This window comes from Chiloscyllium punctatum, chromosome 27 (genome assembly GCF_047496795.1).
Source record: "Chiloscyllium punctatum isolate Juve2018m chromosome 27, sChiPun1.3, whole genome shotgun sequence".
In the NCBI taxonomy this organism is placed as follows: Eukaryota; Metazoa; Chordata; class Chondrichthyes; order Orectolobiformes; family Hemiscylliidae; genus Chiloscyllium; species Chiloscyllium punctatum.
In genome coordinates, this window is record NC_092765.1 from 51,771,943 (window position 1) to 51,787,157 (window position 15,215).

Consider the following 15,215-nt stretch of genomic DNA (forward strand, 5'->3'; position numbering starts at 1 on the left):
AAGATTATGAATAGGCCACAAGATTGGGAGATTTTAGAAATAGTAAAAGGAGCACTCAGGAAAAATAAAGTATCTGTAATAGCCAGAAATGGGAAAGAAGTAACCAATGTAAATGGTGGCTCCTCAGAGGATAAGATTGGGGTATTAGTAATAGAAAAGCAGGAAATAGCAGAAAGTTGGAATAAAATTTTATTTCTGTCTTCATGGTCGAGGACAGTAAAAGCATCCAATTAATAGTGTAGAAGTGGGTAGGCTGGTGCATGATGAATCAATCGTGATCATTAGAGAAAAAACACCTGGCAGAATTCGCTGTTAGAGATGGTCCCAAAGGGTTGAAAAGCCACAAATGTAATACTCCAATTGAAGAAAGGTGGGGAGACACGAAGCAGGAAACTATAGACTCGTTAGCCTGACAACTCTTATGAAGGAAATGCTAGAGTTCGTTGTTTTAAAAACTGCAGCTAAGCATTTAGAAAATCATATTGTATTCAGACAGACTCAAAGTGATTTTGCAAAACAAATTTATTAGAGTTCTTTCAGGATGTAACAAGCAGAAGGGATAAAGATGCCAGTAAATGTAGTGTATTACAGTTTCCAAAAGACATTTGAAAAGATGCCACATTTAAAAACAATTATTACACAAGATGGTGTTGGAGGTGATGTACTAGCACAGGAAGATGTTTGGCTAACTAATTGGAAAAACACAGGTTAAAAGGTTTATTTTCAGGTTGGAAAACTCAATTCTGAGACACCACAGGACATGGTAGAGCATCAGCTATCAGAAACAAAGGACTTGGAGAAGGAGGCGGTCATTTAACCCTTCAAGATTGCTCCCCATTTATGACTGTGCTGGTTGCAGCCTCAGCTCTACTTTCCTATCTGCTGCCATAACCTTTGTCAATCCAGAATCTATCCAATCTAGTCACGAATAATTTGAATGCATCAACTACGACTGTTTTCTGGGAAGAGAATTCCACGGACTAACGACAATTAGGAAATGCTCTTCTCATTTTAAAATGGAGAACTCTTATTCTTTACCAACTTGCTCCGGTTCAGGTCTCTTCCAGAAGCAAAGCATCCTCCCAGAACTACCCTGTGAGCTTTAGATTACAGTAAAATCAACCCATATTCTTCTAAACTCTAAATGGTATAGGGCCAGACTATATCAACTTTCTTCACAACATAAGCCATTCATCCTAGAAACCAGCCTAAGTCATTGAATTTATTAAAGACTGAGATAGATTCTTTAACTTGTACAGGAGTTGAGTCTAACGGGGCAGAAAAGTGGAGTTAAGGCCACAGTCTGATTGCCATGATATTATTGAATGACAATTGCTGTTTGTTTTTTTGCTCTTATTGAAGCAGGTTAGTGTTTTGGGTAGAAATTGTTTGTCACAAGCAGTCTGATCAATGAGGAAAATCCTGTCTAAACTGAAGTAACAAAGGGGAACAGCATGCAGCTGATACAAGTTGAGACTGCAAACAGTGGCACCCAATGAGGTTAAAAACTATGCACTTTAGGAGATGGGACATGCTGAATATATGTGCTTACACACTGATCCATTCTCAGTCACAGCTTTGTGCTTTGTTTCAGGTGTTCCAGGAGGTACAGAAACTGCGTGCTGCTGAACGGCAGAAGCAGAAAGCAGCAGTTAAAGAGAAAGCCCAGTCCATCAATAAGGAAGTTAATGAAGGTACACCAGTGTGAACAAAAGAGTGTGTAAAGCAAATACTGCAGGATTGGTTATGTGTTTGACACAGTAACTGTATTTTAACAGAAGACGATGGATGTCCAGTGTCAGATTAATAAATATTTATATCTTTAAATCTTCTTTGCACTTGATGTAAAATTTCCTTAAAGAAAATCTTTAATGAAGAAAATCTTTGAAGAAGTAGCAAGCAAACAGATGAAGGAGAAACTGTAGATGTGTTTGAATTTCTATAAGGCATTTGATAAGGTTTCACACTAGTATTCTAAGAGTATACTTAGGTGGGAAATCAGAAGGGCAAACAAGGGACACAAGCTTGCTTTTCTAAATTATTTGGCAAACTGGGTTAAGGAAAACCCAAAGAGATTCTAAAAGTATATTAAGAGCAAAAGAGTAACTCGGGAAAGAATAGGCCTCTTAAAGATGAATGTGGCTGTCTTTATGTGAAACCATAGGAGACGGGTGAAATATTAAATGAATATTTCGTCAGTATTGCTTGGAGAAGAACATGAAAGCTCAGGAGCTTGGAAAAATAAATAGTGATGTTTTCAAAAGGATTTCATATTACAGAAGTGGAGATGCTGGAGGTCTTAAAACGCATAAAGGTAGATAAATCCCCGGGACTTGATCAGGACATGGGTTAGGCCACGTTTGGAATGCTGTTTACAATTGTGGTCGCCCTTTTTACAGGAAGGATGTTGTTAAACTTGAGATGGTGCTGAAAATATTCACAAGGCTGTTGCTAGGTCTTGAGGGTTTGAGTTACAGGGAGAGGCTGAATAGACTGGTTTGTTTTTCCTGGAGCATCAGAGACTGAGGGGTGACCTTATTGAAGTTTATACAATCATGAGGGGCATGTATAGAGTAAATAGCTAACGTCATTTTCCTAGGGAGTCCAAAACTAATAGGCATAGGTTTAAGGTGAGAAGGGAAAGATTTAAAATGGACGTAGGGGTACATTTTCGCAAGGAGGGTGGTGTGTGTTTGGAATGAACTGCCAGAGGGAATGGTGGAGTCTGGTACAATTACAACATTTAAAAGCCATCTGGATTGGTACATGAATAGGAATATGGGCCTGGTGCTGGCAAATGGGACTAGATTAGTTTCGGATATCTGGTCGGCATAGATGAGTTGGACTGAAGGGTCTGTCTCTCTGCTGTACATCTCTACGTGTATGACCTGAGGTGTAATCTTTTCACACGCAATGTGAAAAGCTGCCAGCTGCCAGAGGAAATGTTGGAGGTTGGTACAATTTACAACATTTTAAAGGCATTGCATGGATATATGAGTAGGAAGGATTTGGAGGGATGGGGCAAAATGCTAGCAAATGGGTCTGGGTTGGATAGGGATGTCTGATCAGCATAGACGAGTTGAATTGAATGGTCTGTTTCCATGCTGTACGTCTGTAAAGAACTTGTGATTTAAGAGGTAATATTTTAGTATAAATGAATGATTAGTTAGATAAAACAAAGCAGAGAAGAATTATAAATGTGTCATTTTTGAGTTGACAAGCTGTAAACTAATGGAGTGCTACAGGCGTCAGAGCTAGGGTTTCCAAGCTAGTTACAACCAATATATATGAATTTGTCCATTTTAGCAGGAAGAACAGAAAAGCAGAATCACAGAAACGTTAGTGGATAGAATGAGTTCTTTTGGCCATTGTGTTCCGCATCATCTCCTCAAATGAGCATTATAACCTACTCCTGTTATCCTGCTTTTTCTTGATAACTCTTTCCCTTGCACAGTATATCCAGCCAAATAATCATCCCATACTTTCTTGAATAGGTCATTTTAAAACTGCCTTCCCCATATTTCCAAGCTATGCATTCCACACCCTATTACTCTCTGTGAAAAAGTTTTTTCTGATCTCGCACTTTCCTCTTTTGTAAATTACATAAATCTGAGTCATCTCGTTCTTGTAACTTTTATGAGGCTGAGTATTTTGCCATCTACTCTGTACAGCTCTCTAAAGATTTTGAAAACTACTCTGTGATCATCTGTTAGCCGCCGCCCCTCCAAGGAGGACAGTCCCAGCTTCTTCAATCTATTCTCGTAATTGAAAATTCTTATCCTTGGAATTATTCTTGTAAATTGCTTATTATTTATTATAATTAGAATAATATTTAACAGGAAAAACTGCAGAATTTTGAGGTACAGAGGGATCTGGGTGTTCTGGTACATGAATGATGAAATATTAGTATGCAAGTACAATCAGTACTCTATAACGCAATGGCTGTATTTGTACGCAACCATGCGTTATAGAAAAATCATGCTTTAGAAACAGCGCTTAAAGTGTTGGTGCTGTAATTGCATTACACCATTCGGGCCGTTGAGTCCAAACAGACCCTCATAAGAGCATCCCGCATAGACTCAATCCCTACACATTTTAAAATTTTGTGCTTTAAAAACAGCGTCCTCAATTCATCAATCACATTACAGCGAATTTGTGTTGACAAATGTGTGTTACAGCAACTGATTAGGAACGCAAATAGAATGTTGATTATTGAAAGGGAAGTGGAATATAAAAGTAGGAATGTTTTGCTACGATTGGACAAAGCAATATTGAGACTGCATCTGAAAAAGGATATAGTTGCAGTAGAAACATTGCAAAGATGGTTCACTTGACTGATTCCTGGCATGAAGGGGTTATCTTGAGGAAAGTTTAGACCACAGACATAGGAGAAGAAGCAGAAGAGTGCAATGAAGGCAGTGTCATGGATATTTGTAAGGCTGGCTTAGATAGACTCTTTTGAAAATCAAGAATCAATTGATGCGCCTAGTTCATTTGTTTGTATGTATGTTGTAAAAGTGTATCATATTGGCCATCATAACATATAAACTTAACCCCTCTGATGTCAACAAACAAAGCTGGTTCTTCAAATGCCTATTTTTCCCAGATCATGAGAAAATTTATGTGCAGGACTATCCAAAACTGGAGCAATCCCAGGAAATCTTTCTTAAGTCAGAAATGGCATAAAGCGAAAATGAACAATTTATATGGGAAAATGTATTGTAGTTTTTCGTAAAAGTGAAAATCCTCTTTGGATTTGCTAAAACAGATACTAATGTAGGTCTTTTGTAAAAATGAAATTGCATAAAGTGAATGTTCGAAAAGTGGGGGATACTCTGTATCACTTCCTGACACCCTGCAACCTTCTGTCACCTCATTCAGTCTTGAGCAGCGACTGCTATCAGTCTGTTCTTCAGCTGATATCTCTCAGCAATAGAGCATCAAAGAACTGTAGGGATCAAATCAGACCAGTGGTTTGCTGCAATGTTTAGGAGGTTGCATCAGTTAAGATGCTGTTTTGGAGTCTAGCCCAGACACCCACAGCTGAAACTCTTGTAATAATGACCCAACCATTCTCAAAATGGAGAGACACTGCCAAGATAACTTTATCACTAATTTAGCAGAGACACTGAGAACGTCACCATGTAATCATATCCATACATGGGAAGTTGAAAATTCCAGATTACAGCCTTCATAATTCCAATGATAGTGGAATCGATGACCAGAACCATGCGGATTTATGGTGATTGCCCTAAATTTAATTCAGATTTTACATGGATTTCCTTAATCTTTCAGAGAATCATGGAACCCTTACTGTATGGAAGCAGGCCATTCGGGCCATTGAATCCAAACCAGCCCTCGAAAGAGCATCCCACATAGATCCACTCCCTACCCTATCCCTGTAACTCAGCATTTCCCATGGCTGCCCCCCTAGTCTGCACATTCCTGGACACTAAGATGTAATTTAGCATGGCCAATCCATCTAACCTGCGTATCTTAAAGTCATAGTGCACAGAAACAGACCATTTAGTCCAACCAGTCCATGCTGAACATAATCCCAAAGTAAACTAGTCCCACCTGCCTACTCCTGGCCAATCTCCCTCCAAACCTTTCCTATTAATGTACCTATCCAAATATCTTTTAAACATTGTAATTGTACCCATATCCACTGCTGCCTCAGGAAGGTCATTCCACATGTGAATCACCCTCTGTGTAAAAAATATGCCCCTGTGTCTTTTTTTTAAATCTCTCTCACCTTAAAGGTGTGCTCCCTAGTCTTGAAATTCCCCATCCAAAGGAAAAGACAACTACCATCAGCTTTATCTATACTCCTCATTATTTTATAAACTCCTATCAGGTTGCCTCCAGTGAAAAACATTCCAGCCTATTCAGCCTTTATTTATAACTGAAACCTTTCGTAGCCTGCACCATCCTGGTAAGTCTCTTCTGAGTCCCCTCCAGCTGGGTAATAGCCTTCCTATAATTGGGTGACGCAGTATTCCAGAAGAGGCCTCACCAGTCACAACATGATTTCCCAACTCATTGTGGTCTAAAGACTGCTCAGGAGTATCGATCTAGTGAAAGCGCTCCAGGAAACACGGCAATATGCAGTCACCAGTACCCTTTGCATCATCATAGTGCTTACCCTCAAGACCACACCACTTTTACATACTATTCCCCTTAGATCACTGTCTCCCAGATGACTCATGTCAGAAGATTGGCAATATCAGGCAGGGAGACAATAGCAGTTGAGTACTTTTGGGAGGTTAAAAAGTGAGAGGGCAGGGTCAGAGTTGGGATTGTGGGGTAAACGTATAGCAGGATGTTAAACACTCGGTAATGAGGGAGAAGGGTAAGAACTTGGGGGAAGGTGAGGGAGGAGGGTGAACATTTTGGGGGGTAAGAAGAGTGTAAACACTTGGAGGTGGGGGGAGGAGGGTGAACATTAAAACTACTGGCTGCAGGATTATTATAACATAGGTTTGAAAATATTCTGTACTGGTACACAAAGCTGAAAACAGCATAATTAAGATAATTTTTGTAACATTTAAGCTAATAAAATATGACATTGAGTGCCTTAAGATAGAATCATAGTTTGCCTTGCCTCAAAGGTTCTGTGTTTCGAGGGAATAGTTGATGAGAAGTTATGCTCCCTGTTTGTGCAAAGACTGTGATGTGATCAGAATTCAGTGCCATAAACAGGGAGCTTAGTTGTAGCATAGAAAATATAGGGTTAAAAATCACACAACACCAGGTTTAATTGGAAGCACTAGCTTTCGGAGTGCCGCTCCTTCATCAGGTGATTTTTAACTTTGTACACCCTAGTCCAACACCGGCGCCTCCAAATCAGAAAATATAGGAACAGAGTGGCAAATCTGTTGGTGGTTGTCATGTCTTAAAAGATTGAGACCAATACATCCAATAATGGTGGGTACTGAATGTTTGCCACAGCAAGAGTAATAAAGGTTCAACATGAGCACAAATACAGATATATTGGATGTATAACATCCCTAACAGGGGTTTCATCAATCATTTAGTTCCACTGGGGAAGCCAGCTGATCCATGCAGACTTTCCCATTCTGAGATTCAATTCTAGGTATTTCCCAAGTGATTAACAGATGTAATCATGGATTCGTAGAATCATACAGTACAAGCCCATCAAGTCTGTACCACCAAATATGTGCAACTACTTTTGTGGAAGAATCACTGAATGTTCTATAAAAATTACCAGGAGATGCAGAAAATTCTTTAATGTTGCAAAATCAAAGCTGTGGCAGCCAGAAAAATGTCTTTCCTGACCGCCCACAAGCTCTTTGTTCCTCTGCCGTTAACACAGTTGTTGTTCCCACGCTTATCAGCTAACATGAGCATAACCAATCATGCTGGCTTGCTTTGTCTTTCTAAACTAATCATCGTCTGCCACACTGGTTCCCTACATTACACTTAACCTATCACAGCATACTACTATCTGTTACTGGAGCTCTGTAATATAATCCTGGGCATGCATTACAACACTAAGTTAACTACATACCTGCCAAGTTAACAATCACACAACACCAGGTTATAGTCCAACAGGTTTAATTGGAAGCATGCTAGCTTTCGGAGCGACGCTCCTTCAGCAGGTGGTAGTGGAGGGCTCGATCCGAACACACAGAATTTAGAGCAAAAATTTACAGTGTGATGTAACTGAAATTATACATTGAAAAATTGATTGTCTGTTAAACCTTTAATCTGTCAGAATACCATGATAGTTTCACTTCTTTCATGTGTAAATCACAAAACCTTTTTTTTAAAAAGTTGCATTCTCAGGTTAGCTGTTAACAATGGGTGATAGCTAGACAATATATTGAAGGTGTTGGACCCCTGTGTTCTCTGTCAATGCCATGATGTTTAGATTGATCCTAATCTAAAAAGTGAGATAATGGAGTTTTACATGAATTCATGCAGTGTTTGAGCAAAATACAATGTAACTCTGCAAGTACAAATTCACCCCACAAAATATGTGTGCATGTGGGTCTTTGTGTGTGTGTGTGTCTGTCTGTCTGTGTTGGGAGTTGAGTGTGAGAAAATGTATGTGTGTGTGTAGTGAGTGCAGAGTATCTTAAGTCTGTGAGGGAGTGTGTGTGGGTGTCTCTCATACACATGCACAGACACAGACGCATACAGACACACACACAGACACGCCTACACCCAGACACCCCCACACACACTCCCACACGCACCCCCTCACAGACTTAAGACACTCTGCACTCACTACACGCACGCATACACTTTCTCAAACTCACAACCCCCAACCCAGACACACACACTGACAGACAACGACCCACATGCACACACGCTTCAGGCTCACTGCCTTTATTCGATTTTGAAGCCACTTGGATGCTGCCTGAACTGCTGTGCTCTTCCAGCACCACTAATCCAGTAAATGTTGAGGTGTCCTGCCTTGACTATCCTCACAGGTACTGCATTCCAGACCCTCACCACCCTCCAGAAGAAAATGAAGTGGAGGCAGTGCACCATGAATCATTTCTCAGAAACACCATCCTCAGATCTGCTGAAGAAAATGCAGATTATCTTTGTTAGAATACAAACAGGGCATCCTGGACCTTAACTTACTCTTTCCGGACAGTGTGATAGAGACTTAAGCTGTGGTTCGTGCCGTTGATTTTGTGGTAGCGATCACGGGGCCTCTTGTACGCTTTTGACTCAACTGCAGAGATTGTAAAGTTTCTATTGTGTGTCCTGAGGAGCAGTTTTTTTATTGTGAAGAGCAACAAAGAGGTAAATTTATCTGCATATTTTATTGAACTTACCAAAGACACCCACATTTAGATGTAGAAATTGCTTCCTGTGAATGCCAGAACATTGTAGGGAAGCAGGAAAGGACTGAAGGTGATTAGATGACTTAGCAAAACTGGAATCAGTGGGTAGCAGGAGCCAAATGCTCTGGTTGGATGGACTCATATCTGATACATAGGAAGATGGTTCTGGTTGTTAGAGGTCAGTCATCTCAGCTCCAGAACAACTCTGCAGGAGTTCCTCCGGGTAGTTACCTAGGCCCAACCATCATCTGCTGCTCACCAGTCACCTTCCCTCCATTGTGCAATCGTCCCCACTTCTGACCTTACAATGTTCAGCACCTTTCATGACTTTTCAGGCACTGAAGATGGTCATGTTCAAATGCATCAAGATCTGGACAATGTCCAGGCTTCGGGTGACATGTGGCAAGTAACATTTATGCCATAAAAATGCCAGGCTATGACCATCACTGCAAAGACTACCCCTTGACATTCCATGGTGTTACCATCACTGAATCTGCCACGATCAATATCCTTGGGGTTATCATTGACCAGAAACTCAACTGGGCTCATTGTATAAGTACAAGAGCAGGTCAGAGGTTAGGAATATTAATACTGCAGATAAATCACTTCCTGACTGCCCAAAGCATGTCCACCATCTACAAGGCACTGGTCAGGAGTGTGATGGAATCCTTCCCACTTGCCTGAGCAGACCGCTGCAACAGCACTCAAGAAGCTTGACACCATCCAGGAAAAAGCAGCCCAGTTGATTGGCACCACATCAAAAAGCATCCACACCCTCCACTACTGGCACCTGGTAGCAGCAGTGTTTACTATCTACAAGATGCACTGCAGGAATTCACTAAAGATCCTCAGACGTCAGCTTCCAAATCCATGACCAATTTCATCTAGAAGTGCAAGGACAGCACACGTACAAGAATATCATCATCTTCAAGTTCCCCTCCAAGCCACTCACCACCCTGACTTGGAAATATATCACTGTTCCTTCACTGTCGCAGGATCTAAATCCTGTAATTCTCTCCCCTAATGCCCTAATGGTACTGTGGGTCAACTCATAGCAGGTGAACTATAGCAATTCAAGAAGGCAGCTCACCACCACCTTAAGGGCAATTATCCCACGAATGAATTTTTTTTTTAAAATAGGTGGTTGAAGGGCAGCACATATGCATCATGAAACCTCCTCTGATCTGACCCATTACAACCAGTCTGAGGGGACAATGTTTATGCAGCATTCAGGCAGAAATGATGATGCACAGTCCCACTCTTCTGAGTTATCCTGAGCTGTCATCATTGAGCTCTATTCTTTTCTTACCTTTTCTAAACCATTTAGAATCTTATATCATGGCTAAATACAGAGTGGACAGGGTGACATGACAGCTCAGTGTTAACCCTGTTGCCTGACAGTGGCAGGGACCCAGGTTTGTTTCCATACTGAGGCAATTGTCTGTGTGTAGTTTATACATTACTCCCATGTCCTTATGGGTTTCCTCCCCCATTCCAAAGATGTATGGGTTAGGTGGATTGGCAATGCTAAATTGCCCTGTGGTGTCCAGGGATATGCAAGCTAGGTGGATTAGCCATGGGAAATGCAGGGTTACAGGGATAGGACAGGGTAAGAGGGTCTGAGTGGGATGCTGTTTGGGGGGAGGGGGTTGGTTGTGACTCGATGGGCTGAATGACCTGTTTCCCCACTGTAGGGATTCTATGAAATCTCAATCTTCTTTGATCCAGAAAGAACAATGTCAGCCTCTCCAACCTCACTTTGTGGTTAAAACCCCTCCATTCTGACAGTGATATCTTAATGTCCACCATCATCCCTGGATTATGTACTGACGCATCAACAGGACAGACCATCTGAGGAGGAGATGGCACAGTTGTATAGATTTGAGATGGAATTGCCGTGGGAGTCCTCAACATTTACTCCGGACCACATGAAGTCTCATGGTATCACGTAGAACATGGGTAAGAAAACCTCCTGCTTACTACCACATATTGTCCTCCCTCAGCAGATGAATTGGTGCTCCTCCAAATTGAACAACACTTGGGAAAGTGCTGAGGATGGCATGGGTGCAAAATGTGCTCTGGGTGGAGGATTTCAATGTCCACCACCAAGAGTAGCTTGGCAGCAGTAATAGTAATCAAGCTGGTCGTGTCCTAAAGGATGTAGCTGCTTGATTGGGTCTGTGGCAAGAGGTGCAGGAAACAACGAAAGGGAAAAACATACTTTTTTTTAGGTTAGATTCCCTACAGTGTGGAAACAGGTCCTTTAGCCCAACAAGTCCACACCCAGCCTCTGAAGAGTAACCCACTCAGACCCACTTCCCTCTGACTAAAGCACCTAAAGCTATGGGCAATTTAGAATGGCCAATTCACCTGACCTGCACATCTTTGGACTATGGAAGGAAACCGGAGCACCCGGAGGAAATCCATGCAGACACTGGGAGAACGTGCAAACTCCACACAGACAGTCACCCAAGGCTGGAATCGAACCTGGGTCCCTGGCACTGTGACGCAGCAGTGCTAACCACTCAGCCACCGCGCTGCCCCCTCAGCCTTCCCAATCTACAAGCAGATTATCTGTCTATGACAGTAGCAGTAAAAGTGACCACCGCACAGTTCTTGTGGAGACGAAGACCCGCCTTCATATTGAGAATAATCTCCACCTTGATTATGTGGCACTTATCACTGTGCTAAATGGGACAGACTTCGAGCAGATCTAGCAACTCACGACCGGGCATTCATGAGGCACAGTGGACCATCAACACCAGCACCACCTGTAACCCCCCAACTCAATCAAGTCAGGGGATCAAAGCCTCATTCATTAGAGAGTACAGCAGCATCAGGCGTGCCTGAACATAAGATGTCAACCTGGTGAAACTACCAAACAGGACAATTTGCATGCCAAACAGCAAAAGCAGCAAACGAATTGAGCAATCCTATAACCAACGGATCAGATTTAAGCTCTACAGTCCTGCCACATCGAGGTATGAATTGTGGTGGACAATTAAACAACACACTGGGGGGAGATTCAAGATAGTGGTGACCAAGTAGGTCTGAATCTGCAGCACTCTGCCTAAGACTCAGGCAAAATGGGGTACCCACCCTCACCTCACCTGCTAAATTGTTTAAAATAGATTTTGACCAGCAGCCTTGGCCATCCAATATCAAACTTTAGCAGTTTGATGCTTTTTAAAATGACCAAAGGCAAAGGCTCTCGCAGTTTGCAAAGGCAGGGAACACCCCCCGAAAATCAAGGTCGTCGGAAAAATATTCAGTTGCTGGGCCTTCCTGAATGGGAGGAGGAAGGCCAACTTGTTGATTTTCTGAAGCAATGGTTCCCACAACTGCTGAAACTGGAGTCACAGCTGGGCCTGGGTGCAGGTTGAGCGGGCCCACCGGGTTGCTGTGCACAGGTCCGGGTCGGACCAGCGCTCCCCACCCAGTCCTAGTTCGACTTCAACATTACAGGGAAAAACAAATGCTGCTGGAGGCTTCCAGAGTCTTGGGGAAGGATCCCCATGCCATGATATACAAGGGCTCCAAGATAATGTTGTTCCAGGACTTTTCTCCGGCTGTGGTTTGCAAGTGGAAGGCATTTGATGAGGCAAAGAAGCGTCTGAGGGACTTAAATATTCAATATTCTATACACTATCCGACAACGCTGCCCTTCAGTCGTGGAGGATCTGTATATAACTTCGGGTCTCTGGAAAAAGTAAAAGAATTCCTGGATGCTCTCAAATAGACTGCAAGACTTGAACTGTATGGATAATGGCTTTATTCTGCCCCCCATCCCCCCTTCTGTTTTTTCCTCCTCCTTTCTCCATCTTTCTCTTCTCCATCTTTCTTTGGTGGGGTGCGGGGGGGGGGGGGGGGGGGCTCGTTTCTTATCCTTTCCTTGGACTCTTATCTATAGCTCACGCAGTTTATTCGATTACTGGGGATGTTTCTGAGTGTTTTTTTTAATTTGGTTGCTTAATACTTGCTGGGATTTTAATTTTGCAATCTTATATATTTTTATCTTGTGTTGTTTTGCTAAGTTTATCTAGGTGATAGTGTGGGGGGGATAGGTGGGTCGCCCACTTTTAACTCCTGTTTTATAAGATATTGGCATTTATTTACTCTAATTTGTAATGTCTGAGCTGAGGGCATGGCTCTAGTTGGGAGATGTTGTGGCAGGATTATTGTAAAGTATAGTGCCTCCTGTGAACAAGGGGGAAAGTCTCCTTTTAAATATGTTTTGTGTTATTTGTTTTTAGGAGTAGTTCTTAGCTGTTTTGATTTGGTTGTTTTAAAGAGTGTTTTTATATATGAATCGTTTTTGTTTTTTATTCAATGTCTTTTGGGTGGGGTTCTTCCTTTCGGGTGTCTCAAGCTTGCTTGGACGACCATGGCTAGTCATTCGTTTAGGTGGTGCACCTGGAATGTCAAGGGGAGCCACTCACCAATCAAAAGGAAAAAAATATTATCAAGCCTTAAAAAAGAAAGGGTTGATATAGCCCTTCTACAGGGCACACATTTACTTGATGAGGAGCATTCGAAGCTGCAACAGGGTGGATTTGGCCATGTATTCTTTTCATCTTTCAGCTCAAAAAGTAGAGGAGTAGCCATTCTTATTCAGAAGAATCTTCCCTTCCAAATGCTAAGCCAGATAAAAGATGAGTCTGGAAGGTATATATTAATTAAAGCCCTACTATATGGAGGGGAATATAGGATTTTGAATCTTTATTGCCTCCAGCGCACACTTTTAAATTTGTAACAGAAGTGTTCTCTAATTTAATGGCTTTCAGGGTCCACCATACAATTATAGGGAGAGATTTTAATTGTATTGTTGACCCAGAGATGGACGGGATACCTAGGAGCTCTGCAGGCATATAGAACATAGAACATTGCAGCGCAGTACAGGCCCTTCGGCCCTCGATGTTGCGCCGCCCTGTCATACTAATCTGAAGCCCATCCCACCTACACTATTCCATGTACATCCATTTGCCTGTCCAATGACGACTGAAATGCACTTAAACTTGGCGAATATACTACCGATGCAGGCAAAGCATTCCTTATTACTCTCTGAGTAAAGAAACTACCTCTGACATCTGTCTTATACCTATCTCCCCTCACTTTAAAGTTGTGTCCCCTCATGTTTGCCGTCCCCATACTTGGAAAAAGGCTCTCCCTGTCCACCCTATCTAACCCATCGCAGACCTGTTGGGACTGGTAGATGTGTGGACGTGTCTTCAACCTAAGGGTAGAGATTTTACTTTTTGTTCTAACCCACACAAGTGCCATACCAGAATCAATATGTTTTTTGTCCTCTTGACCCTTTTGAATTCGATATTGTTTTGTAAAATTGGTAATATAACTATTTCTGACCATGCTACAGTATATATGGAGGTTAAGATTAGGGATCATGAGATAGGTTCCTGACATTGGCGTATGGATCCTTTTCTATTGAAGGATAGTAAGTTCATAAAATATTTCTCGCAGGAATTTAAAACGTTCTGGGCTATCAACTCAGGTACGGCTAGTAACCCTTCAATGATGTGGGAGACTGTAACGGCGAGACTTCTGTGACCCAGAAAAGACAAAAGGGTGAACAACAGTGTCTGCTCGAGGCTCGCCTGAAGGCAGCTGAGACAGCGTATGCTGATAGGCCGTCCATTACTAAACTACAGCGGATTACAGCCCTTAGGGCAACTTTGAATACCGCACTTATTCAAACAGCAAAGAGGAAGATATTATTTGCGAAGCAGAGATTATTTGAATATGGTGACAAACCTGGCAGGTATCCAGCACACCTTGCCAAAAAGAAAAAAGCTCCCCTAGCTATTATGTATATTAGAGAGTGTGCCAGTCCCGTGACTTGTGATCGTAAAAAGATCAATGCAGCCTTTAGAAAGTTCTATTTCGAATTGTATAAGTCGCAGGACTGTGAAGATGGAAGATGGGAGTCTTTTTCTGAAAATCTGGCCCTCCCGGGCCTAACCTCGGAGCAGCTGTCATTCTTGATGGCACTTTCCCCTGCCACCGCAGCAACTGTAAAACCTGTGCCCACACCTCCTCCCTCACCTCTATCCAAGGCCCTAAAGGAGCCTTCCACGTCCATCAAAGTTTTACTTGCACATCCACTAATATCATTTATTGTATCAGTTGCTCCACATGCGGTCTCCTCTACATTGGGGAGACTGGGCGCCTCCTAGCAGAGCGCTTTAGGGAACATCTCCAGGACACCCAATCAACCACACCGCCCCGTGGCCCAACATTTCAACTCCCCCTCCCACTCTGCCGAGGACATGGAGGTCCTGGGCCTCCTTCACCGCCGCTCCCTCACCACCAGAGGCCTGGAGGAAGAACGCCTCATCTTCCGCCTCGGAACACTTCAACCCCAGGGCATCAATGTGG

The 15,215-nt window shown here is 42.5% G+C and overlaps 1 protein-coding gene across 5 annotated transcripts in view; it reads left to right on the forward strand.

Annotated features, from left to right (window-relative positions):
• The window catches only part of mrps15 (mitochondrial ribosomal protein S15), a 78,949-nt gene that overhangs the window by 38,130 nt on the left and 25,604 nt on the right, over positions 1 to 15,215 (forward strand). For 4 of the 5 annotated variants that reach the window (XM_072548640.1, XM_072548641.1, XM_072548642.1 and 1 more), the window contains one exon: positions 1,595 to 1,694. In XM_072548640.1, coding sequence (XP_072404741.1) covers positions 1,595 to 1,694 — 100 coding nt within the window. Of the gene's footprint in view, positions 1 to 1,594; positions 1,832 to 15,215 lie in introns of those variants that run through there. The other variant, XM_072548643.1, reaches the window with a different exon arrangement.